General features: G+C 44.7%; 2 protein-coding genes and 1 long non-coding RNA gene across 5 annotated transcripts in view; 2 read left to right on the forward strand and 1 right to left on the reverse strand.

The window, feature by feature from the left end:
* The window catches only part of egfl7 (EGF-like-domain, multiple 7), an 11,277-nt gene extending 4,037 nt beyond the window's left edge, over window positions 1-7,240 (forward strand). For 2 of the 3 annotated variants that reach the window (XM_060050474.1, XM_060050476.1), the window contains exons 3-9: window positions 1-25; window positions 1,756-1,913; window positions 2,387-2,482; window positions 3,036-3,257; window positions 5,784-5,860; window positions 6,068-6,230; window positions 6,617-7,240. The exon at window positions 1-25 is cut by the window's left edge and continues 98 nt beyond it. In XM_060050474.1, the coding sequence (XP_059906457.1) occupies window positions 1-25; window positions 1,756-1,913; window positions 2,387-2,482; window positions 3,036-3,257; window positions 5,784-5,860; window positions 6,068-6,230; window positions 6,617-6,636 (761 nt within the window). In that variant the 3' untranslated portion in view covers window positions 6,637-7,240. The remainder of the gene's footprint in view (window positions 26-1,755; window positions 1,914-2,386; window positions 2,483-3,035; window positions 3,258-5,783; window positions 5,861-6,067; window positions 6,231-6,616) is intronic. The other variant, XM_060050477.1, reaches the window with a different exon arrangement.
* On the forward strand, window positions 3,278-5,526 carry LOC132456186 (uncharacterized). The gene is made up of 2 exons (XR_009525392.1): window positions 3,278-3,686; window positions 3,952-5,526. It is a non-coding gene; the product is annotated as an uncharacterized LOC132456186 (long non-coding RNA).
* A 121-nt stretch (window positions 7,241-7,361) lies between the features above and the next one.
* Window positions 7,362-24,541, reverse strand: agpat2 (1-acylglycerol-3-phosphate O-acyltransferase 2 (lysophosphatidic acid acyltransferase, beta)). Its single transcript, XM_060050478.1, has 6 exons — window positions 24,052-24,541; window positions 15,126-15,259; window positions 13,305-13,480; window positions 11,780-11,875; window positions 10,696-10,768; window positions 7,362-10,577 (listed from the first exon to the last, which is right to left on the reverse strand). The coding sequence occupies exons 1-6, from the start codon at window positions 24,243-24,245 to the stop codon at window positions 10,420-10,422; spliced, it is 831 nt and encodes a 276-aa protein (XP_059906461.1). The 5' UTR covers window positions 24,246-24,541; the 3' UTR covers window positions 7,362-10,419.
* Between the last annotated feature and the right edge of the window lie 534 nt (window positions 24,542-25,075).

The following is a 25,075-nucleotide window of genomic DNA, read 5'->3' on the forward strand; positions in this document are numbered from 1 at the left end:
GCCAACGGGTCTGCAGCACGTACAAGTAAAGACCCGCCGCACAGAGACACCCGCTGCCGCACACTCACGCTCAACACTCCTCCACGACCGCCATCGCTCTGAGGGCGCTGGCGGGAGCCGCCTGTCTGTGTCCGCAGTGTCCGTCTATACGCCTTCGTCAGAGACAAACCAAACACGACACACAGAGTGCAAAATACATCACTTCACCAGGGGGTTGAAGGCCCCCCTCAGGATTAACAAAGTACATCTCATCTTATCTTAATTTATCTGTACTATCTGGTCAGGGAGAGGGTTAGGATTCACAGATTGTGAAATTCTGGCTCAAAACCAATGTTTAAAATAACAGTTTGGTTGATAGCTGATACCGACACCATTGCTTTTGTTTGTTTAATCGTTTTTTGTGCCAGGGATACAAATATATATATTTTTCCAAAAAAATGACATGATAGATTTAATGGAGGGGGTCTTTCGACACTGCCGATAAACATTGGCCACTACCTTAAGTGAATGACATCTAATTTGCAGATGGAAGCCAACCAAAGTACGGCCGGTAAATAGGGGGGGGGGGGCGATATCTCTAGGGTCTAAGCGTTCCTATGGTTAGGATGTGAACATGAATAATAGGGCGTTTCAAATCATACTTAGCATGGGGCAGCATCCCCCTATGGTCTATCTACTCCGGGTCAATCTGTACCTCACGCCACAAACTGGGTCAGGGTGCCTCACAGTGTATTTTGGGGGGTTGTAAATGTGGAGTGGTTTTCTTTTTAACTGTGGGAAATAAGCGGCCACAGTGCCCACAGAGACCAAGGAGTGTTTATATTGGCCAGCATCTCCATACCCACCCACACACACTCTCCACTTCTACTGCTTTCTCCCCCCGAATTCCCTCCCTCCGTTATCTCCGTTTTGATCTCGTTCCCATCCTAGCAGTCTCCCTCCTCTGAATCCCACACAGGTTTCTGCTCTTACTCTGATTTGACGTCTGTCCCTGCCAAAAGTCTCTCTCTATCTTTCTCTATCTCTCTCTATCTGGCTCTATTTTTGTCTTGCTCTCTCTGTCACTCTGTCATTCTGTCTCTCTCTCTCTCTCTCTCTCTCTCTCTCTCTCTCTCTACAAGAAGAATATCGGCATGAAGACCTCAAAACCTTCTCATATCCATGCCCCCCCCCCCTCCATCCCTTCACTTAAATGATCAAGCATTGCTCTGATCATACTACAAATTCCTAAAAACTATTTCACCAGTTTCACTAACATGGTCTGTTTATGGAAGGACTTATGTTATATTATTATTGGACAGGACTTCGGAACTCATCAAACTCGCTCCGATGATTGGCTCACACTTCACCCCCTCCCCCCCCCCAGAGTTTGCACCGAACAGAGGAAGTCTGCTTTCAGCTTCTGTGTTCGCCCGACGCATGGAAAATACTAAATGCACTTTAAAACTCACTACAGTCACATCCATTGGTCAGTTTAAATTGTCAGTAACCAACTGCTTCACCCAACACTGCGGCGGCGTTGAGTTGAGTTGACTGCTCTTGTTTCATGCTCTGTGTTTTCCGTGTTTATCGTGCGATTCTGTATACTCTCTGCATGGTTGTCAGCGAGAGCCTGCTCTCAGCGACCCATGGAGACAAAATGAAAAGTGAGCGAGTGAATGTTTTAGAGGCACGTCTCCGGCCCCCCCCATGAGGTCCTTAAGGAACAAGGTGAGCCCCCGCCTGACCAGTACCTCTGTCCTGTTGCTCCATCAGGACGGTGTACCGGGTGGCGTACCGCCAGGTGAGCAGAATGGCAGCTTCCTCCCCCCGCCCCTCCACCCACCGCACCACCCATCGCTCCACCCACCGCTCCTCCTACCCGGACTGCTGCCCCGGCTGGCAACGGTTCCACTCTCACAACTGCAACCGAGGTAAAGAGAGATCATTGAAAAGGGTTTGGTTGTGGAGACTTGTGTATTTGCCGCACTATGAAATCTGCTTAATAATCAATTGCGTCAGACAAATAGTGTTATTTGTACGTTTAAAGTCAACTGATTGACGTCAGTGCAATTAAATGTGTGAGGAATGTAAAAAAAAACTGTTGACAGAGTTGGATGAGTTATACGAAGTTAGGGTAGAGGCTCGTGCTGTGGCTGGGGTCAAAGGGTTCTGGGTTCGATCCCCAATGTCTGCATCCTTGAGCAAGAAGCCTAACCCTGACCTGATCCTCCATGCCCTGTTTCGGCCCCTAAATGACTGGATGGTGTTAGTCCTGGATCTGTTTTCACTGTACAGATAAAGGCTCCTCCTGAATGACTTCATAGTGGTCTTCAATACATTTGTCTCAGACTCGACTGTACTGGTTCTGCTGCTGGTGCTTCACACTCTGCCTGCTCTCTCCCAGCAGTGTGTGAGCAGGGCTGTGTGAACGGGGGCAGCTGCACCAGACCGGACCACTGTGCGTGTCCTCCAGGCTGGACGGGACACAGGTGCCTTACAGGTAGTTAACACACAGACATACACACACACACACACGCACACACATACAAACGCACACACAGACACAAATACAGGCAGGCAGGCACGCACGGACACACGGAAACACACACACACGCACGCACAAGTACACAGTCTAGTAGCAGTAGTATTAGTGTGTCACACACACAGTGTTTGACACACTAATTAAACAAAACAAACAAAACAAACAATTAAATTAAAGCTAAATATGCTGTGTAAAACCAAACACATTTACAAACCTTTTATCGATTTAACCATAACTTTGCTAGCTGATTGTCTAAATACCTGAATATATTTTCTTACTTATAGATATCTATATCTATATATATATATATGGTTCCTTCCCTCTTACAATACACAAGTAGCAGTTTAGACCCTGACAAACACATACGCCCATAGAGTAAATGTCACATGGCTATAAACCGGGCAGGATGGCGCCTTGGCTTCGTCAGCCTTCTCCTTCAGCCCCTTCATCCGTATCCCACGACAACACGGTCCCACGTTGTAAACACTATGTCCCCCTCTCTGACCTCCAGACGTGGACGAGTGCTCCCAGCAGCCCCCCTGCCCCCAGGAGTGTGTGAACACAGCAGGGAGCTTCCGCTGCGCGTGCCGCCGCGGCTTCGCGCTGGGGGGCGGCGGCCACACCTGCCAAAGCCTCCCGTCTCCCCCTACCGCCGCCCCCCCCACGACTACCACCACCGCCTCTCCCACCCGGACCGCACTCAGCGATGCCCCTCCCCCTTCTGAGGAGTCAGGTAAACCCTCCCCCCATGCACACGCACACACACACACACACACACACACACACGCACATAAACACACCCAGAGTTCTTATCATGTTTTGTGTGTGAACGTAGATGTAAAGGCGTTGTCAAAGTTCTGCTCGGCTAGCTAGTTCTGCTCATCGCGGCGGCGGTGGTGGTGGAGGTGGTTGGGAACAGGAGAAAGCCAACTGAGCCAGCTTCGCGGTCCATTATTACTTTTGGTACGCGCTATGCCACACTCAACTCGTACCGTGAGTAATAATGCACTGAGACTGGCAGCGACAACGGACCAGCCATCACCCCACCCTCCACCCCACCCTCCACCCCACCTCGTGGGGTGGAGGGTGGGAGTTTTAGTAGTCGTAGAAGCAGTAGTATTGGTAGTATTAGCAGTGGTTGTGGTAGTAGGAGTAGTAGAATGTAAATGTAAATGGACTGCATTTATATAGCGCTTTTCTGACCATCGGCCACCCAAAGCGCTTTACAATATTGCCTCACATTCACCATTCACGCACACATTCACACACCGACGGCGGAGTCAACCATGCAAGGCGACAGCCAGCTCGTCGGGAGCTAACAGTCAGGGTTAGGTGCCTTGCTCAAGGACACCTCGACACTCGGCTAGGAGGAGCCGGGGATTGAACCAGCAACCTTCAGGTAGTAGTAGTAGTAGTAGTAGTAGCAGCAGTAATCGTGGTAGTAGTAGTGGTGGTCTTATTAGTATTGGTAGTGGTAGTAGGAGCAGGAGTAGTAGTAACTTGATTGATCTCGGAGGGGCAATTGATTTGAAACAGTAGCTAACTGAATAAAAAACAATACTAATAAATACAATAAAATAAAGATATACTTGGTAGTTAAAATGAACGAGCATTCCTCGCTTTCAAAACGCTCCATTCTAAACCTTATCCCCCCCCATTCCTGTAAAACAGCCTTGTCTTGGTCAATGACTTCTAACTTTAACTCATTCTGGTACCCCATCACCCCTTTATTTAGACACAAAGGGAGTCTAGTATACGTCTGTGTTTTGCTGTATCCTAGCAACAAAACAACACAACTCGGGTAGCCATTCCGATGACATTCCACTGTAAACCCCTCCGGTCTCATTCTGCTGCTATTGGAGAACTGGATCTAAGTGGATGGAGATGCTTGTGGGAGACGTTCTCTACATATGGCTAATAATATAATAGGAACAGTCTCTTATGTACATGTGCGAAGAACAAGCAATCCATCTTCATTCGTAAATGTGTTTCCAAACGTGTTTTGTCTGCTGTTTCTCTCAACTTTCTGTGGAGTTTGACACAACATGATGGGTCTGCGACATGATGGTTACATGATATTGATTGATGAGGTGGTTGAAACTTGTGTAACACACTCAATCAGAAACATATGCGCACAGACACACACACACATTAATATGAATAATCAGAAAAAACACAAACACACATAAGCACACATATATTAATACACACAATCAGAAACACACACACACGCAAAAACACACACACACACACACAAACACACACACAAACAACTTGATGAATGCGAGGAAAGTTATCTGTCCATTTTTTCCCACAACCTTCTTCAGCATGTTTCCATACTGCATCAAGCGTTCATATGCATGAATAAAATGTTGGCGGAAATCACAGAGAAAACATTCCCTAACAGCACACAGCATTTCTGGAGAAGCTGATAGGCTTCTATTTCAGTTTGCGAAACGTTATTGTTTATTGGTTTCCTTGGTGCTTTCTTTTCTTTTCTTTTTTTGTGATTCTGCTTCTTGGCAGCGACTCCTCATTCCATTCTAAGTCGCCATCATCCACGTCTGCAGGGGGTCATCGCCAACCCCCCCCCCCCCCCTTACTCCCATCCTGTTTCCCAACTCGTGCTCGACTCGATAACGCACCACATCTGGGACAAATTTCCCTCACTTTTTAGTTTTTCTCCGACTCACTATGCATGAACCAGAGACCCCTAGCGGGCGTGGTTCTGCCCCCCCCCAGACGTAGGGGTGTGCCCAGGGGGTTGAGGCCAAGCAACACAAGCACTCTTTTTGTTGCCACCGTGGGGTCCGTCTTTTTCGTCTGCTCTGAGCGATGCCCCCCCCCCCCAACACCCCACCACCCAGGTGGTCCTGACACACCGTGATGTACCGGGTGGGGTCTATTTATAGCATCCTGGCACGTCGACCGGTCACAGCTCTCACTTCCTCTACTGGGGGCCGACAACAGCATCCATCACTACCTTTACTCTCCCTGCTGGCCTCCCTACGGCTCATCCCTCCCCACCTGGCTGCGTGTCAGCGCTCCGAACACCCGCCGCCGGGGGTGCGGATCATTTATGACCGCGCTGTGGTCAGAACGCTCTCAACCCTCATGGGCTTGTGAGCTCCATAAGATGAATGATCCTATTGATCGCTGCCGTTTGACCGGTGAGCTGATTCCAGCTGTCTGCTCTGGTAGAGAGGGCTAATGGTGTTTTTTTTTTTGTGTGTGTTTATGTGTGTGTGTGTGTGTGCAGGTGGAAAGTTTGAGCTGGCGGAGAACACAACAGAGGAAGTGCAGAGCCTTAAGAATAGAGTGGAGATGCTAGAGAAGGTAAAGGATTTGCCCACAACCATGTGCTCACACACACACACACACAAACTATGCAATTTAAACAATATGCATTAATTGACCATATTTCCAAGCACACAAACGAAAAATGTAAAATACCCCCACACACACACAGTAACGCAGAGTGCAATTGTAATATTACACTGAATATATTTTCTCTCTCCCTTTCTTTCTCTCCCACACATCCAGAAGTTGCAGTTGGTCCTCACCCCCTTCCAGAGCCTGTTCCCCCTGTCCCTCGACGAGGGCCCCCCGGACCGGACCACCCTGCTGACACACTCCTTCAGGCAGCTGGACCGCATCGAGTCACTCAGCGAGCAAATCGGCTTCTTGGAGGAGCGCCTCGGCACCTGTAAGTGGTCTTCAGACCAGATCTAAACCCGGGTCATAGTCCTAGACCCAGATCTAGAACCGGGTCATAGTCCTAGATCCAGATCTAGACCCGAGTCATAGTCCTAGACCAAGATCTAGGCCACAGTCGTAGTCCCAGATCTAAACCCAGATCCAGATCATTCCAAACAGCTGTTAGAAAAGTCAAGTTAGAAAAGTCTAAGAATTTGATTAAACATGTCTGGGATACGTCCATATTGTAATACTGCTATTTTATATTGCTACTGTAGAGATATTTTATGTATATATATTCAGTATATGCTTATGAATTATGCTATTATTACGATTATGGTTGGTTAATACTGTATAGAGCATTATAACATTTAAATATTTTTAACTTCTCTTTAGGTTCCTGCAATGAAAACTAGCAGGGAAAGATGGTGACATTGAAGAACTGACACTACAACCTTCATGACACAAAAACGCATTTGAAATACATTTTACACCCTTATATGTGTGGTTGTGTAAAAAGAATAGCAAGAAAACTACCAAACACCTCATAAGTCATCTGTGATGTTTACAATTATCAGTGACTCAAAATGTATTTGCAGTTGTACTGATGAAATATGTTCAATTATATTATGAAATTATGATACCAATGTTCTGAGTTTGACTTTCTAAAAAGTAATAGTATTCAAAGGTTATATTGGATTTACATCACTGATAAGATAAGATTAACAATCAGATAAACAGGGATCCTAAAACTACCCTTCCCTTCCAACGTGTCAACGCAACATTTTGCAATCGTAGCTGCACAAAGATATATTTATGCAATTACACAATCCCTGTGACATGTGAATGAGACAATCACAGGACAAGGGTCGGAATAGACGCTTTAGCAAAGAGGTCAAGTTTAGGAAACCTTTTACATCTATATTTATCTATTTAAATTATTGTTACTTTTATACTTGTGTATTTAGTAGTGCAGGCTTGTGTTTTGTGACATTTCCTAATAAAATGTTCGAACCGAAAGGGCTTTTGCATTTGTTGACTCCAGTAGATACTGAAATTATGTAAGAACTAAATACGACTTCAGAGGGTCAATGAGTTCCAAAAGACAGACATTAGTACTACAGACATTAAATAAAATGAATTAAGAAAAAAACAAAACATGAGCTTTATTTGGCCATGTAATTCACATAACACATTGGCGAAATCGAGAACACCACATCCGTGTTTAATAGATACTATAATGGGCTTTGATGCAAAGTGTGTATGCATTCACTCACACCATGGAAAACACACACACACACACACACACACACACACACACACACACACACACACACACACACACACACACACACACACACACACACACACACACACACACACACACACACACACACACACACACACACACACACACACACACACACACACAGCTGAGCAGGTTGCGTGTGCCAGTGCTGTTTTTCATTTCAGTCTATAGCTTTGGTGAACGTCATTTGTTTGTCCCACACCACCTGAACGCAACATTTCAAAGGCGCTTTTATATGGTCTAGAATACACCAGTATTCTAGACCAGTATTTCCCAACCTCTTCTCACTAACTTCATGAACAAGAGGGAGCCCAATCAAAACAGCAGGATTGTTGCAGAGCCTGAAAGCCATTATTTAAAGCTCATAACACACTTTGAAATCATAGATTATGAAAACAAAATAAACTTGTTAAACATCAATTATCAAAATTAGTGACTTAAATAAACTGATAACAGGTTTTTTTTGTATCATAGAATATTCAGCCTGCCAAGATAAAACTCACATGATCAGAACCTTATTCAATATACATATGAAAGGGAAAATAATATTATATAACACTTAATTAGTATTATTGAGCAATAATATTTTTGGCAATTAAATATATGTTTTTTATTCTATAAGCGCAGCAGCTATATCCTTAAAGCTCCCCTCTTCAACACCCTGCTGTGAGGTTGATGGATTAGTCATTACAAGCCACTTAAAAATTGATCTAGTCACAAATAGGAACTTGTGATGTCACAAGGAAATTCTGGGTTCAACAACCCAGCTCTATGAAGGGTAGGTGACTAGTGTTACAATCCACCCTCTGTGGTGGACACGCCCATGTGTGATTTCACAAACGGCTCCATTTTAAAACACCTCGTGATGACCGATCAACCTCACACCTGGTGATGAAACAGGCTCTGTTACAAGCTGCTCTGTGACGATGACCAACGTCATATAGTCTCACAACAATAACATGTATATGATTCTTCGAATAGCGTTTCCTCAAAAGGCAAGTCTCAACATCTAATGATCCTAAAAAGGAACACTTGGGCCAATGGTTTCAATTAAATACCAATTAGACGACGTGCCAACCCAAACGCAGTATGATATCTCCCCTCCACACGCGTGGGCTGGCTGCGTCAGAAGCACAGGAGTGGCTGAATGCTATGTACATTCTCACATGCCGTTAACGGGCTCCAGACAAGCTACTGAACCTGCAGACGAGGGTGAATGCTAGCAGCCGTTTGAAATGCGCTGACCTGACTGCAAATCAAACCAAGCTGCACCACAGATCATAGGGACTTCTGTCAGATACAATCTGATAAGATTAACCTTTAATACTCAATTACAATAATACAAATAATATATTTTTAGAAGGAAATTGGCCTGAAAGAATTACCAAAGTATGTTTGAAATATATATATATATATATCTCTTCGGTCATACTTCACCAGAATATCAAGTAATTAAAACCGCTGTTTCATTACAATATTGTACAATTTAAAAATAGTGAGTGAAGCTGTTCTTGGACTTCCTACGACAGCAGCTGGCCAAGCCCTTCTGGTAGAAGATGACGTAGACCGGACCAGTCCCTCGTTTGTTCATGGAACACATGGGGAATAATTCAAACGCTTTGCGACACTTTGTGAATGCTAACCGTAACCCTGATAGATAATGGTTGTTAACTGAAGCGGAACAGAGCGCAGAGGCCTGGAGAACCACAGAGAACAACAGGGTCTCCTGAAGGCCTCTAGAACACACCATCAGGAAGATTCACTTCTGGACATCCACAATATCACTAGTTCGTACATGGCACTTAACTGAAAACCTAACTTTGACACGTATGGAGCATGTTCACCTGTAGAAATGGTTCAGGATGGGCAGAGCTGGGAAAAACATCAGAATACAAAAATGAAAAGGCAAATCAGAAGTGGGAATAAATAGAGCTCAAAGACCCGCGGATCCAGGGAGAAGACGTGCGTTGCGTCCTGTGCCATGCAGAGCGTGAACTCGTCATTGGAAAAAAGCAAGCAAAACAACTCAAAGCCAAAAGCGGTAGTACAGCTAACAATGCACAACTTTGTAAATTGTAAGTCCATTCATGAAGTATGGCGCCCTTTTCTGTATCCATCGTTCTTCCGGCAACGTCTCCTCCCTTTACGTATGGCGTTCTTACGGCGTGTTGTACCTAGAGCAGTCGGTGAGGTTTAAAGCCAAAATGGATACGTTTGTTTCCTGATGACGCAAGTAAACAATTCTGGAGTGATTCCCGCTCCTCTCGCCGCTCACATAAACACGCAGGAGTGGAATGCAGAGAAGGGGAGGAGTCAACCAGAACCAGAGGGTCCTTAAAGCAGTGTGGACGCGAGGGAATGGCTCACTGAGGCAAAGGCAGCAGAACCCACACGTCCGTTGACACTTATATGAAAATAAAACAGCAAAAAAATAAAAATAAACATTCATGTTCAGAACTGAAGCGGCAACGAACGAGGAGGCAAAAACAAACCAATGCTTTTGATGAAGACACTTGAAATGGTAGGACTTTGAAAAGGCCAAAAGAAAAAGAGGATAATGTATTAAAAACCAATGAAGTGAGCGATCCAAACAAAATGCATGCTTGTATGACAACTTCACATCAGACATCCATACAGAAAGGGGGCTGGAGGAGGGGGGGGGGGGGGGGCAATGGTGTCTGTCACACCTCTGGCGCCAGGGAAACAGCTAGGTCTAAGGACACACTGTGCTGAAGGGGGAGGGCCCACTAGAGAGGCCCGCAACAACACGTCCACGTGGGCACAACCAACGTCTTATGTCACTTCCTGGTCGGGGTGGGGGGGGGTCAGGGATCATCTGGTGGGTGGGGTGGGGGGGGTGGGGGAGAAGCAGCAGAGAGGCGGGGCGGGTTCAGTGGTGCAGGATGCCATTGCTCTGGGGCACGGAGTCGGCGGTGTCCCGGAAGGCTGTGAGCATGGCGTTGAACGACGTGTCCAGCAGCGCGCCCACGTCATCCGACGTCATGCCCTTGGTGTCGATCTTCGGCAGGATCTTCAATCGGATGGTGCCTGCGGAGGGACAAACAACAACTGTATTGTCGAGAAGTGGAGGCCCATACTGCCACTTACACTGGACTTATTACGTAAAGCAAAGAAAGACGGTAAGCAATGGTTAGAGGGTAGTCACCAGAATTGAACTGCTTCTCTTTCCGCAGGTAGAAGTTGCTGTACGATGAAAAGACGATGGGAATGATGGGTGCCTGTGGTAGGGGACAAGCTTTTAAGACAACAACCTCAAGGCAATCTCCCTCCAACACTTAAAGCACATTTATCGTAAGCCTCATAGCATATTTTATTTAACCAGGTAAAAGACTCATTGAGGTTAAAATCTCTTTTTCAAGAGAGACCGGGCAAGGGGGGCAGCATTGAACAGACATTACATTTATTTTTCATTCAAACAAAAAACACACAGTATCTGTTTTCTTTGATAGCATCATTTCATAATCTCAATCAATCAAATAGATGACTAGGGCAGATTGTGATTATGGAATGTAAAAGCACTCTGATTGGCTTAGGATATAGCCATTGAGACACAGTGGTATCCCAATTGGACCAAAATATGTATTTTATGACAATAATGCTATGAGGCCAATGGTATGTTCGCCATGACATCAAGTGGGAGCCCATTCTTACCACAGCGCGCCCAGGGGGCAGAACTGTGGTAAATCATCCAGTAGACAGCCCTCCCTCACCGAACTGCCAGAGATCAGTTTGGGCCGGGCGCTACACCAGGCCCTTGTGAGCCCGCATAAAAATCAAGCTGTGCGAACGCCGTTTAATTTGCTTTTGTATGCTTGGTATGTAAAGAGTATCATAACAATTTCCATCATGCGCCTAAATGTAATGTGAGCTCAGCTATTAGTCATGCTGTTCAGTAAAAATAACAACCCCCTTCTTGCAACAAATGGAATGGAATAAATAAGATCCCACAATCTGAACTCTGGCCAATAATTATCCTCTACACGGGGCCTAATCTGTAGTTGGATGTTTCCAGCACCCCCTTGTGTTGAAAATAAAAACCCTTCTGGCAATACAGGGAACTCACCTCACGGTAAGGGCTAGTATCAGAAACACACTCCTCTGACTCCCATTTGTCAATGCATTAAATCTGCATAAACATGAGCACCTTAAAAAAGGTGCTCATGTTTAATATAAACTATTAAAGGAGGTTGGAGGACGAGGCCGACGGAGAAAGAGGGGGAAGGGCGTACCTGCGCGGCCACAGCCAGGTGAAAGGCCCCTTTCTTGAAGGGCAGCAGGTCTCCTTTCTGGTTCCGTGTTCCCTCGGGGAACACCCACAGGCGGATCTGAGGAACACAGGTTTCCACTGTTCAACACAACCTAGTCACCCAATAAGTACAACTAGGCAGCACTAATAGAATCCACAGCACCTACTAGAAGAAGGAAAACACATCGTGATTGTTCTAATGAGCGTCAGGGAGAGGGCTTTTAGGGACACAGAGCGCTGGAAGGATCAATAAACAGCCTTAAAATGGGTTCATCCATTTACATGCAGAAGAGTATCATCACAATGGCAAAATGTCGGTAAGAAAGCAGCTCGTCTAAGTATACACTAGAGCTCCTTACGGAACTGGAGAGTGAGGAGCTCTGGTGGGTTTTAGCATTCAAATATAGCAGATACATCGAGCAGTCAATGGGGTCGTCAGTGTTTCTGGTTTGAGTTGTTGGGTGTAGAATATGAGTCGCGTCCAACAGGACATTAATTTATCGTTATTAATCAGTTAATCTAGGATCCAGCAGTCCTACTGTGTCGTACTCGTAGCATAACTTCTGATCCAGCAGTCCTACTATATTATAGCAGAATTTCTGGTCCAGTAGTCCAACTATGTTATAGCAGAACCTCTGATCCAGCAGTCCTACTGTGTTATAGCAGAACCACTGATCCAGCAGTCCAACTGTGTTATAGCAGAACCACTGATCCAGCAGTCCAACTGTGTTATAGCAGAACCTCTGATCCAGCAGTCCTACTGTGTTATAGCAGAACCTCTGATCCAGCAGTCCTACTGTGTTATAGCAGAACCTCTGATCCAGCAGTCCTACTGTGTTATAGCAGAACCTCTGATCCAGCAGTCCTACTGTGTTAGATCAAAACCTGTGATCCAGCAGTCGTATGTTATAGCAGAACGTATAAGGGGGGGGGGCACAGAGCCTGGACCGACACTGCCTTGTTTCCCGTTCTGTTCCGGATATTCTACTTAAGAAATATAATTTGTGCGGGTGAATGAAGCTTTCAATTAGTCTATTTCGACGGCGGCCAAAAGCAGGGTGTTGATTTGAAACCTTTAACGGCACTAGTTTTACAGCTTACTACTGCTGGCAGGGTTTGGGTCCGCTGTTAATAGCCCATTACACGCTTACATAGCCAAGCCTCCATCAACGGGATTGGTTGAAAAAAAAAAAAGAAAAGAAGCAAAGCTGGAGAAATGCCGTTGACCCAGATATGTGCTTGTCTGCCCCCAGTGGGAATTAATGTAAAGACTCTTGTCTTGTAACCGAAAGGTTGCTAGTTCGATCCTCAGCTCCTACTACTCCTGACGAGGTGGCTGTCGCCTTGCATGGTTGACTCTGCCGTCGGTGTGTCAATGTGTGTATTAACCGATGTAAGTCGCTTTGGATAAAAGCGTACCTTCTAAATGCCCTAACTGTAATCTCAGACTCTAGCTGGTGATCTCACGCAGACTAGTGAGGCTCATCAGCAGGAAGCGAGGGCCGCACCTGGTCATCCAGCATGGTCTTGGCAGCCTCCGCCATGACGCTCTTGGCGTCGCTGGTCTTCTTGCGGTTGATGAAGACGATGCCGCCCAGCCAGCAGACCAGGCCCACTGTGCCGGCGTAGATCAGCTCCTTCTTGGCAATCATGGTGCAGCGATCGGGCAGCACCTCCATCAGGCCTGGGGGGTGGGAAACAGCTGAGTTAATCACAGGCTTGCGTGTTAGGAACGTTAAGTCAAAACTAATTTACATCATGAAAATCATAACCCCCTCCCTTAGTGACGTGAATTTGTGAATGAGTTTTCCAGACAAGGGATCATGTTTTGATGTAAGTCGCTTTGCAAAAAATTAAAACATGTTCTAAATTAAAAAGGAAAACAGTTGGAAGAAAAGCCGCCTCTGAATAACGGGAACACAGATTGGCTGCTCTTTTGAGTGGATTCCAGTTTCCAGACGGATTAGGAACTTGGAGAGAAATAAATGACTGGAACAAAGACACTTGTCTATATATAAGCAGCAAACACTGAGGTTATTTTGCCATCTTATCAACATAGTTCAGCTGAAGTAGAGAAAAGGTTGGCTACACATTAATATGTACATTTGGTCACAATGGATTATAATAATAATATAATAATAACTATAATACTTTTTTTCTAAAGTTTCATATGTTGGAAAACGCTGAATCACTCCACATTCCAGCGTACTACCCTGACAGCTTCGTAATCGCTTAAAAAAATTATTGGTCAGCTTATCGCCATGGCCTTCACAATGTTGTGTTCTACATCTTGTGGTACACGTAGTAGTACGTGCGTTTTCAAGGGTCGAATTAACAGAAGATATAATACAAATGACATGACCTGGGAAGAACCCAAACACCACCTATCAGAAACAGAGGCCCACTGTGACCGTGTAACCCAAGATTGGGAGCAAGAATGGAGGCGAGAAAAGGGCTTGTTTGGACAAGTGAAAGACAACCACAGCAAAGTACACCATGCTCTAACATTACAGTCCACTGCAAACATATCCTCGGGCAGCTAGTACGAGTCCTGCTTAAGCTGAGATGTGATCATCTCCGCGACTAGCAAACATGCTAGTGCAATGCAGCATGGTGTTTTACTTAGCAACTTGTTAGTCTTCTGCCGGGCTTATCAAGCCCAAAATACCCTGGGCCATGACCAGTCATCACTTTTCCTACAACACAGGCCAATTCCAAGCACCGATTGGATACAAAAATAACACAAGACAGTTTCTCCGTCTCAATCCCACTCCACGTGGGCTTGTTATCTTGAAGCCATAGGGCTTTTATTGATCAATGACTAACCAGACGCCCACATAAGACCTGCTGGAGGTGATCTCACTATAGCATGACTGGTGGGTGGTGTTAAGAAAATATATATTGGATCATTAATTCCCAGTGTATTTGGGTGATATGGGCAATAGATGGGGGGCATTTAAAAACAGGGTGCATCTAGGAGATTCCAAACAAGATGTCAAAACCTAACCATAACATACAATAATAATACATACCTTGTAAAATACACTGCCCTTATAAACTGTTGAAAATAAAGAGATATGCATTTGTTGTGTCCTTCACAAGCCGTGTCGTTCCAAAGCAGGTGAGCATGTTCGACGGTCACATCCAAGAACAAAAAGGTGAGTATGTTTGTTAAAGAGAGGAACCTTCAAATATGAATATTGGTGATGAACAAAGCAATCTAGCAACAAACTCCCTCATTAGATTGACCATCATCCCATGAATGGACTATTGTTGAATACATTTCGGTGACAACGGTGCATTGTATCAGCGTTGGCACTAGGACATACCCAGCACGTCCAGGGAGCTCTGATGGTTGGAGATGATGACATAGGGCCCTTCTGTCTGGAGGTGCTCCCAGCCGCTCACGTCAAACCGCAGGCCCAGGAAGTACTTCACGTGGCGCACCAGGGAACGGATCATCCTGGAGGTAAGGACAAGAGCAAAATGTATTTATACACGTGGCCACTGGTTTCTGTACTCATTTCCCCAGGGAGATACTTGTAGGACATTGAAACTACAAAAAGGTCAGTATGTTTGGACACAGGGGACACGTAATGTGTAGTTATCAGGGTTCCCACTCTTTTTGTCCATTATTTGAGGCATTTTGCAGGATGTTTTTCAAACACCTTTCTGTGCTCAGGTTTGAATTGAGGTTTGAATTCACTGTATGAATGGTAGGTATTAGCAGAGGTGGGACCAAGTCATTGTTTTGCAAGTCACAAGTTAGTCTCAAGTCTTTGCCGTCAAGTCCCGAGTCAAGTCCCGAGTCAAGACAGGCAAGTCCCAAGTCAAGTCACAAGTCAAGGCCGACAAGTCTCAAGTCGAGTCCCAAGTCCTACCGTTTGAGTTTCGAGTCCTTTCAACAGCAGAGAAATAATATTTAAGATTTGTATTTATTAAGCCTTTTTTTGGAAGAACATTGTTCAAACACTCATTTCAAAAGTGTAAGCTTAACCTTTTCAAGCATGTCACCACTTTATAAAAGATATCCTCACTCTCAAAAATAAAATAAAATAAAATAATCTACATGTAATAGTAGCGTGTGCAGTGACGTTGAAAGGACTTTCTGTTGCTGGTGGCTTGCTGGTGCTGGTGGCTTGCTAAACTGCGTTGAACACAATGGAACCTAATAATGGCGCATTTCCACTGCAGGGTGCGGAACGGATCGGATCGCAAAGGTGCGGGTCGGATCGCGTTTCCACCGCCAAAAGTGGGCGTGACCCGGACTTTGCCGTACCCGTTCCGACCCCATTCTAGGGACTCCTCCGTTGCGGTACCCAAAACGAGACCAGACGCCTGAAAGGGTACCCTGGAATTCTAGCTACACCCCCCCTCCGTTGATTGGTCGACAGAATCGTCACTTCCGGGTGACGCGGGGATAAAAACAAACAAACAGTAGCCTCAAGGTATTATTCTTTACAATTAACATGTCGCGTAAAAAGCTTGCTTGGGCGAACAAGGAGGTGGAGACGTTCGTCTGCATTCTTGCGGAGGAAGACGTTGTTTACGATGTTTACGTAGCTGCCGCGGCGATTGACATCCGGCCTACCACCAAGGGTACTGTCGGCAGTGGAAACGCAACCTCGGAACTGAGCTGGGCTATACTGCCCCCTCCCTACCGCCTGCCGCGTTTCCACTGCAGGGTGCGGAACGGATCGGATCGCAAAGGGGCGGTAGGGAGGGGGCAGTATAGCCCAGCTCAGTTCCGAGGTCGCGTTTCCACTGCCGACAGTACCCTTGGTGGTAGGCCGGATGTCAATCGCCGCGGCAGCTACGTAAACATCGTAAACAACGTCTTCCTCCCCAAGAATGCAGACGAACGTCTCCACCTCCTTGTTCGCCCAAGCAAGCTTTTTACGCGACATGTTAATTGTAAAGAATAATACCTTGAGGCTACTGTTTGTTTGTTTTTATCCCCGCGTCACCCGGAAGTGACGATTCTGTCGACCAATCAACGGAGGGGGGGGTGTAGCTAGAATTCCAGGGTACCCTTTCAGGCGTCTGGTCTCGTTTTGGGTACCGCAACGGAGGAGTCCCTAGAAATGGGGTCGGAACGGGTACGGCAAAGTCCGGGTCACGCCCACTTTTGGCGGTGGAAACGCGATCCGACCCGCACCTTTGCGATCCGATCCGTTCCGCACCCTGCAGTGGAAACGCGGCGAACCTAAACAATGGAATGTCGTGGAGATGAGTTCCACGTAAGCAGCGCTTTGCAAATCTACAGTAGCCGCGTTTACATGGCACATCTGATCCACATAGATTTCTATGTTGCGGCATAGATCTGTTCCTAAAATGTGTTCCGAATGTACTGTATACATGGCAGTAACAAAAGTGTCCGTTATGTCTCTCGCGCACACCTGACACATCTCTGGACCGGCGGCGACATAATGGATGTCTTATCACTATCGGGGATTTTAAATTGGATTTTAATGAAAGCACAGCAGGAGAGAGCTTTTCTCTGCCTGCTCCTTCAATTAAGAAGGAGCAGGACAGCGCAGCAACGTCAATTTCTCGTCAGATCTTTATATTTACCCTAAGCTCCGCCGCAAACAAGAGGAATTTGGATGCGAGTCCGCAGCAAAGACTGGAGGGAGAGAGTGGTCTTACGGGAATTTAGTGACCAGGAATCCTCGAAGGTCCAATTGCGCACTACTGCAGATGCCATCTCTCTAAGTTAAGAAGTATTTTAACGTTCAGCCTGCAAAAGTACTAGTAGTAGCCTACTCATTTACAGTTATTTCGGACGCGCGCGGACACGTCATTAATAAACACCCATGTCCCGTCGCTAAGCAACCGGACACGCTTACCGGACTACTTTTACGGAGTGATAACAAAGACGTGAATCAGGCAATAAATCCACTTTTCCACTTTTTGCCTACTGGCGCGCGTGTGTGTCATGTTATGTATGTATCATAGAAACAACGTGGATCTAATTTGATTGGATGTCGTGCCGCACACAGGTCACGTGCAAAGGGAGATAGAGCGGTCAGTGTCGTGTAAACATACATTTTAATCTTTAGGTTCGAGGAAAGTAGCAAGTCTTTTCAAGTCAAAAGGGTCAAGTCCACGTGAAGTCACAAGTCACTGATGTTAAAGTCCAAGTCGAGTTGCAAGTCTTTTTAGATTTAGTCAAGTCGAGTCTAAAGTCATCAAATTCATGACTCGAGTCTGACTCGAGTCCAAGTCATGTGACTCGAGTCCACAACTCTGGGTATTAGCCCAGCCATCTTAACTTCTATTGAATGATTAGCGTGATAGACAAACTTTTTGTATTTATTAAATCAATGACAACTGTGAAATGAATTCAGTTGGAGAATATTCAAAAAAAAATCATCAAATTATTTAAAAGTCTATAATTGACATGCAGTGATTGTAAAATGTATCGGTAAATAACATTATGTGGCAATAGCAATATTGTTAAATGCATGCACAAAATGGTGGACTTGAAGTATAACCAACTGACAAAATCTACGCAGAAGGCACCCTCGCAAGCTTCACGGAAAAAGATGCAAAGTGTGGTGAGGTGAGCAAAGAGAGTGAGGAAGTAAATTATAATAGTAGTAGAACTTTAAATGCAGTTTAAGAGTTCTTGGCATCAGCCACCACACTAACTTATTCAACCCACGCCAATATAGTCAACCAAAAACAAAACGTCACCACAGCATATTAGAATATCATAGCAAAATGAATGTGGTGAAAGAATGGGGTGCAATAACAAAACAGAATACCGCCACTAAAACTGACTGGAGATAGGACACTAACAGGAAATATGTTTTGCAGTATAAAACATATTACTAGAAAATATGACATATTATTCATATTTTTTTGCAGCACTAGACTTGCATTTTATGTTACACATGCCCAACTTAATATTCTAGTGTATACTTGTGAGGGTGTGATCCCTCATTGGCATTCCAAGTCAAGATGACCATGACTTTGCCGGGAAACGTCCGCTGAAAATAGATTGCCGTGACATGGGAAATTCATGACGAGTCAACAATGTGTTTATCTGAGCAGCAAACGCTAGCATTCTAGAACGGTTTTGTACGGCCGCAAGCTTAATTACCACTGTGGAAGACGACTGACATGACGACACAGAGCGGACCAAATACTAATCAAAAATACAATGAGAGGGTAAAACCGGGCGGCAGAATGCAATAACAAAACATGATAATATCCTTTGTAATACGCTTCAGAAGTAGCAATGATGGAGGCGTTAATTAGCCACGTGCCGATCAGAAGCCACAGGAGAAGAATGTTAATGAAGAAGCGACAGGTGAGGTGCAACAACAAGGACGAGAACCCTGCAACTGCATTGCACGTCACAACCTGCCATCTACACCAAACCGTCACGTGTGTTAAACTTTGCATGCGCGTGCCTGCGTGTTGAATTTGTGCTAATTTAAAGATTGTTTGATGAAGACTTTAAAACCGCCAAGTTATTTTTAGAACATCGATTACTTTGTTTAAGAAGAAGAAGATTCATTCAATTCGAAATACAAGTGTGTTGATTTGTTAAACCTTTGAACGAAGGTTAACGATAAAATATTGACCAAGATAGGAAGTCTGAAGTAGTAAAGACTCTTTACTACTTCACATTAGGGTCAGAGAAGTGTCAGAGAATGGGCGGACGGCTGTGCCGTCCTCCCATTGAAAAAATAGTATTTTAGAATATCTTAAAAAGTATAAAATATCTTAAAGATCTGAAAAGTAGCGTCGATTCCAATCTAATATGAACTTTTTAAAATTGGAAGGAGAAAGGTCCCAAAGTTTGTAGAAAAATAAGAAAGAAAGAAAGAAAGAAAGAATAGAACTTGAGAAGAACAATAGTTGAGCGCTGAATGCAGCACTCACCTAACTACAACATAAACAAAGAGTCGGTTTCAGAATCTGCCTAAATGTATTATCAAACATTGGTATCTGACCAGAATTTCAAAATCAGTGCATTCCTATTTAGAATGGCAGTTTGTTGTGCATAGTGTGCGTACATTAGTTTGTTGCGGAGGATTTGTTTTGCCGGCTACTGAAGGGCTAACAGCTCTGGCACTTCACTGAAGACCAGCGGATATGGCGGTACTCTGAGGGAAGATAGCTGTGGTGTGGCAGTGCTGCAATAGGTCTCCTGAGCCACCGCTTTACATATTGCCCATATCAGGCAATGGCATCGCCAGCGTCAACAGTCCATTCAGTTAGAAGGGCAGACATCTTAGCGTTAGTCAAATATGTGAACCGGGTTAACTGCAATGTGGGAGGGGCCATTCCTTAAGGAAGACACTCGGGTAAAAACAAATTATAACCCAATTGAGGGCAAGGGGACCAGTGAGCCAGAAGTCCCAATGTAGAGTAGACTTCCACTGACACTCGTGTGAGATTTTTGACATTACGAGCCCCCCCCCCCCCACTGGTACTCCTAGTACTACGCGCTACCGCAGAACGCTAGCCTCCTGGCACTTGTTGAAATATTGTACGCAAGTGCCACTGCCAACCGTGAATAGTCTTCATACTGGGCCATCACTCTCAGTGGCTTGAAAGCCTAACCATATTACCGAGGCTTTCAACAGCTGTGTCCCTAGAGCCCCAAGTGTGCTCAACGTAGGGATGGGCGATATGGCCTAAAATCCATATTGCGATATACATGCAACCTATTGCGATAACGATATATATCACGATATATAAATCATAATAGAACCATTTCAGAACAGGTTACATAGACTCTAAGGAAAGCTAAACTGCTAAATGTATGTCGTTTTGAGAACATTTATTGTGCAAAACTAATCATACAACATAATGTTGTAGCTGCAGAGACTTTAAAAAAGAAAAAAATCTTCTGTGTAATGACGTATACTTAATGAAATAAAAATTGGTGGTGTCTTGTTAATAAAGAAACTGATACTGTGAATTAGGGAAATACGTCCAGTATTAGGCATGGCTATTTTAAATAAAGAAAAATCTTCCAAGTGTGTGCACAGATACTTGCTATTAAAACATAAAACAATAAGTGCAAAATGAACGCATATAATTTTGAAATGAACATGAAATGAGAGCAATCACCAGCTCCTCCGTTTCGCTTACAGCCATATTTATTTAGATGACGATGATGCGTTGAAGCCGGTTGGAGCTCATGGCTCTTTAAATTCCGCGGGTCGCGGACGATGCGTTGCAGCTGGTTGCAGCTCGTGGCTCTTTAAATTTCGCGTGTCGCGGATGATGCGATGTAGCTGGTTGCAGCTCGTGGCTCTTTTTAAAATTCGCGGGTCGCGGACGATGCGTTGCAGACGGTTGCAGCTCGTGGCTCTTTATATTTCGCGAGTCATGGATAGATCGCGTCAAACATACATTATCGCGATAGAGCAATATAACTAAAATCTCTATCGTAGGCCATTTTTTATCGTTTATATCGTATATCGTTTATATCGCGCATTCCTAGCTCAACGTGCAGGGTGGTTTTAATGTGCACATAGTAATTGTGTTTGGCATCTCTAATGTTTTACTCCAAAACAGAACACAAACCATGAATAAAACTCTGGACTAATGAGACTCAATGCATCATGTCTGTAATGGCGTTTTATTTCTAATACCTTGGCTAATCTTGGAAATCTTTTAACATCAAATGTAGCCACACCAGCTTCCTGTTACTTCAACAGCCTCCGTCGTTGCATTTCAGCACTGTTTGGATATTTTCGAAATCGGACACTCTATTACAATATAACAGTGCACTTTTATCATGCACAAAACATACGTCTAAACATTTCCATTCGTCATTTAGTCATTTTTTAAATGCCTTTAGCCAAAGCAACTTAATTGTGTCTTTAAGATATAATTAATCAATTGTCTAAAACCTGGACAAGAGAATACAGGACGGGTTGGAAAACACAGAAATTAAGAACGTTATGATTCAACTTGTTCAGAAAATGGGACAAGAAATGCCCTGTGAATCGGCCTAATAATAGGCCTACCCATTATAACTTCTCATGAACATCGTGTACGGCCTACATGTAAAACACTCCCATCTTCTGCAAGGCAGCTTCAGTTGGATGCAGCCATCTTAAGAGACAACGGTCTAACAAGGAGACACATTATAACAGCTCCTACCAGTGTCCTATTTGTTTATTGGGGTAGACACAGGCTTATTGACTACATGACAACTGGAGCTCCGACCGCCTGCGGCGCATGGACAGCCTCTGGACTGTGTGGTTTCACCCGAGTCTATGGCTAATGGGCAGCTCACCATCGGTCTAGAGGTTATTGCACTCTCATAGTTGGCTAGGCAAGAGTTAACATGTTTTTTTTCTAACATGATCAGAATGGAATCGCTATTGCTCAGCCAATCTGTCTTTCATCCCTCAAAAACGTGAACGTACGGTTATAAAATGGGATGACTTTTACAGAAGCCAACTGCAGTTTGTGCAATAGATATTTCTCAACAACAGTTGACTGTGCCAACTGGATACAATTTCTCAGAGCACACCCTAAATCTGTGTGTTTTATAGGAGTTCCCCTTCATGATGTCTGCCTTAATAAATGATTAGGATTAGGCTGAGCAATAATTTCATTTATTGAAAACCAAAATACGAGATTAAGATTAATATGCTGTTGAACAAGGAATGATTGATCTATGACACAACTGAATACTTTATTCCTTGAAGGAAGGCTACTTGTGTTGGGATTTGTGATAAAAACACAGGTCAAAGACCGACAGCCAATGTAAAGTGACAGGGGTATTTATAAATGTGGACTTTGATGAGCTCAGACTGGCAGATTACAGATGCAGGGAATTTAAGACAGGCCTGTTCTATTTGACATCCATGTCATACGTGTACACAACATTGAATGGCTACAAGACCTTTGGATGAATAATATAACTGTAGTCAAATGTTCTATAAGTAGATTAGACAGGGACTGTTTTTGAGGTAGTTTGGGGCTGTTAACAACAGCAAGCAATCCTACTTTAATAGCAGAACCTGTCGCTGGAGTTGGTCACGAAAACCAGAAACTGCAAGGGACAGAATGATGCCTTGACTCCCGTTTCGTAATACGGAGAGGTCCATAAAATGTGGCAACTTGCGATAAGCTTCATGAATCACAATGATCTTTCTCCTAGTAAACCGTATAACAGCTGATGACTCAGTCGACAGGGGATAACGGCGGAACATGACACAACAGCCATGCCTGCAGGCTATGAAGAACAGGCTTCTGAAGGTAACTTGTGGTTGTCACTGACATAATTGAGTTGCCACAACATCCAACTGAGGATAAGGACTGGGAACCTCAATCATACAATTCATCCTATAACAAGCCATGGATCACAGCCATAGAGCTGCTGGTCTCAGTACTTGTCACTTTGGAAAACACGGGTTTGGTTTTGTTCCAAAAGTCAATGCAAACGCTGTCCTTGGGGGATCCGAGGTGAATGTATAACACCAACAGGTCACCAAGTACTGTGTGCCACGACAATAAGTAGTAAATTACATAACGACTTTTCTCCATAATGGACAGCGAGCCGGACTGGCCCATGGATCCTCCTCCAAGGCTGTATATACTGTGTGCAGTATATGAACTGTGTGCATTATATGTACTGTATGCAGTACTATGTGAATTATATGTACTGTTTGAATTATATGTAATGTGTGGATTATATTTACTGTGTGAATTATATGTACATCATAATCGGAGCATGTAGGCCTGTTTGACATGAAGATCATGTGGTGATTTGATCTTTTGATTTTGGCCGCAAGCGACCCAAAAAAAGTTCCCAGTAGGCGGGCTTCATCCACGTCGCAGTGCTTTATCAAATCAACGTCGGTCTTTTATTAGCCAGTCTGGACCTAGAAGCCGGAAGAGTTCAATAACTTCACAACACTTTCAGAAAACGTGACGCCTTTAAATTCCCTGGCTTCTTGTCAAAAAGTTGCTCAAGCTTGCGAGCGTTGATTTTGTTTTAAAAACCAAACGCATGCCGATACAAAGTTAGAGACCCAAGCTGTGCCATGAGGGGCAATAGTGGCGAGTTCATCGCCATTAAATACAACCAACCATCACAACACATTTCAAGTAATATAGCTCTCCATGGATGGGGTTTCTGATAAAAAAGGACGCGACGTCCTCCTAGTCTCATGCAGATTGTTTAACGTCAACCATGGCACCGATAACCGGGTTAGCTCCTGGTAGCCCGCCACCACGGACCACCAGGGTGTTGTGTATGCTCCGACTCACCTCATGTTCTCAACGTCTCGTCCCCCACTCTTCAGCACACATAACGGTATGGCCAGCAGAGCCAGACACATCATCCAGGCCACGTAGAAGCACTTTTTGAAGTAGAAAACGAAGGTGCTGCTGGTCCACATCAGGAGCGGTAGCAGCAGCAGCGGCAGCAAGGGAAGGAGGGGGGCCGCCCAGAGCGCGTCCATGGCGGTGGATGTGGAGAGAGTGATCGGCGGAGACTCGGAGCGGAGACTCGCTAACAGCTCGGCTAGCCCTGGTCAGCTAGGGCGCCACGTTCAGACGAAGCCTCGCAAAGCACACGAACATCACGACGTCCTGTCAGAGGAGCCAGCTAGTCGTGTCTGTTATTATCACCGCGCTGGGCTGAGATAACGTCGCTATTATGATGGAAATGAGACGTGTATCATCTGTTGCTAAACGCGAGCGCGAGTCGGGCGTTCGTCACCGTCTGAAGTTAGGGCTGCGACTTCCGGTCGCGAGAGCGTTCTTTTTTTATTATTAAATTATATTTTGTTCGTGCTTGGCGGCGTCACGTGACGTGGCTCGTCTCGACGCTAACCCGGGCTACGAATCCGAGTCGAAGCCCGAATTAAGTCTTCATTGGAAGTGTTTTGAATGTACTATATATTTCGGGACTCTTTAGACTTCTGACTTTCTTTAGACTAAAACGTTTTAGAGTTCAAGTGAGATTCTGAAATGGAGCCATTCGGTTTGTATTATTGTGTGCGTGAGAGGAAGGGAGGTGTACAAGAGTATCAGATGCAATGTTATCAATCAGACTCTTGTGATGTATTTTAGGCCTGCCATGTGTCCAGCATCCTACCCCGAAGTATATAGATGCAAAAAAAAAAAAGTTTCCGGGGTGGTAAAACAAGCAATAAACACCTTTAAATTAAGAAAGAAAAGAAAAGATGCATTATACTTCCGCATGCCAGTACTGTACATCAGTTTTTCACTATGCACAAAAGCTGTTTGGCTAGACTTTATGAAACCTAGCAGGACGCGCTTGATTAGA

This window comes from Gadus macrocephalus, chromosome 4 (genome assembly GCF_031168955.1).
Source record: "Gadus macrocephalus chromosome 4, ASM3116895v1".
Lineage (NCBI taxonomy): Eukaryota > Metazoa > Chordata > Actinopteri > Gadiformes > Gadidae > Gadus > Gadus macrocephalus.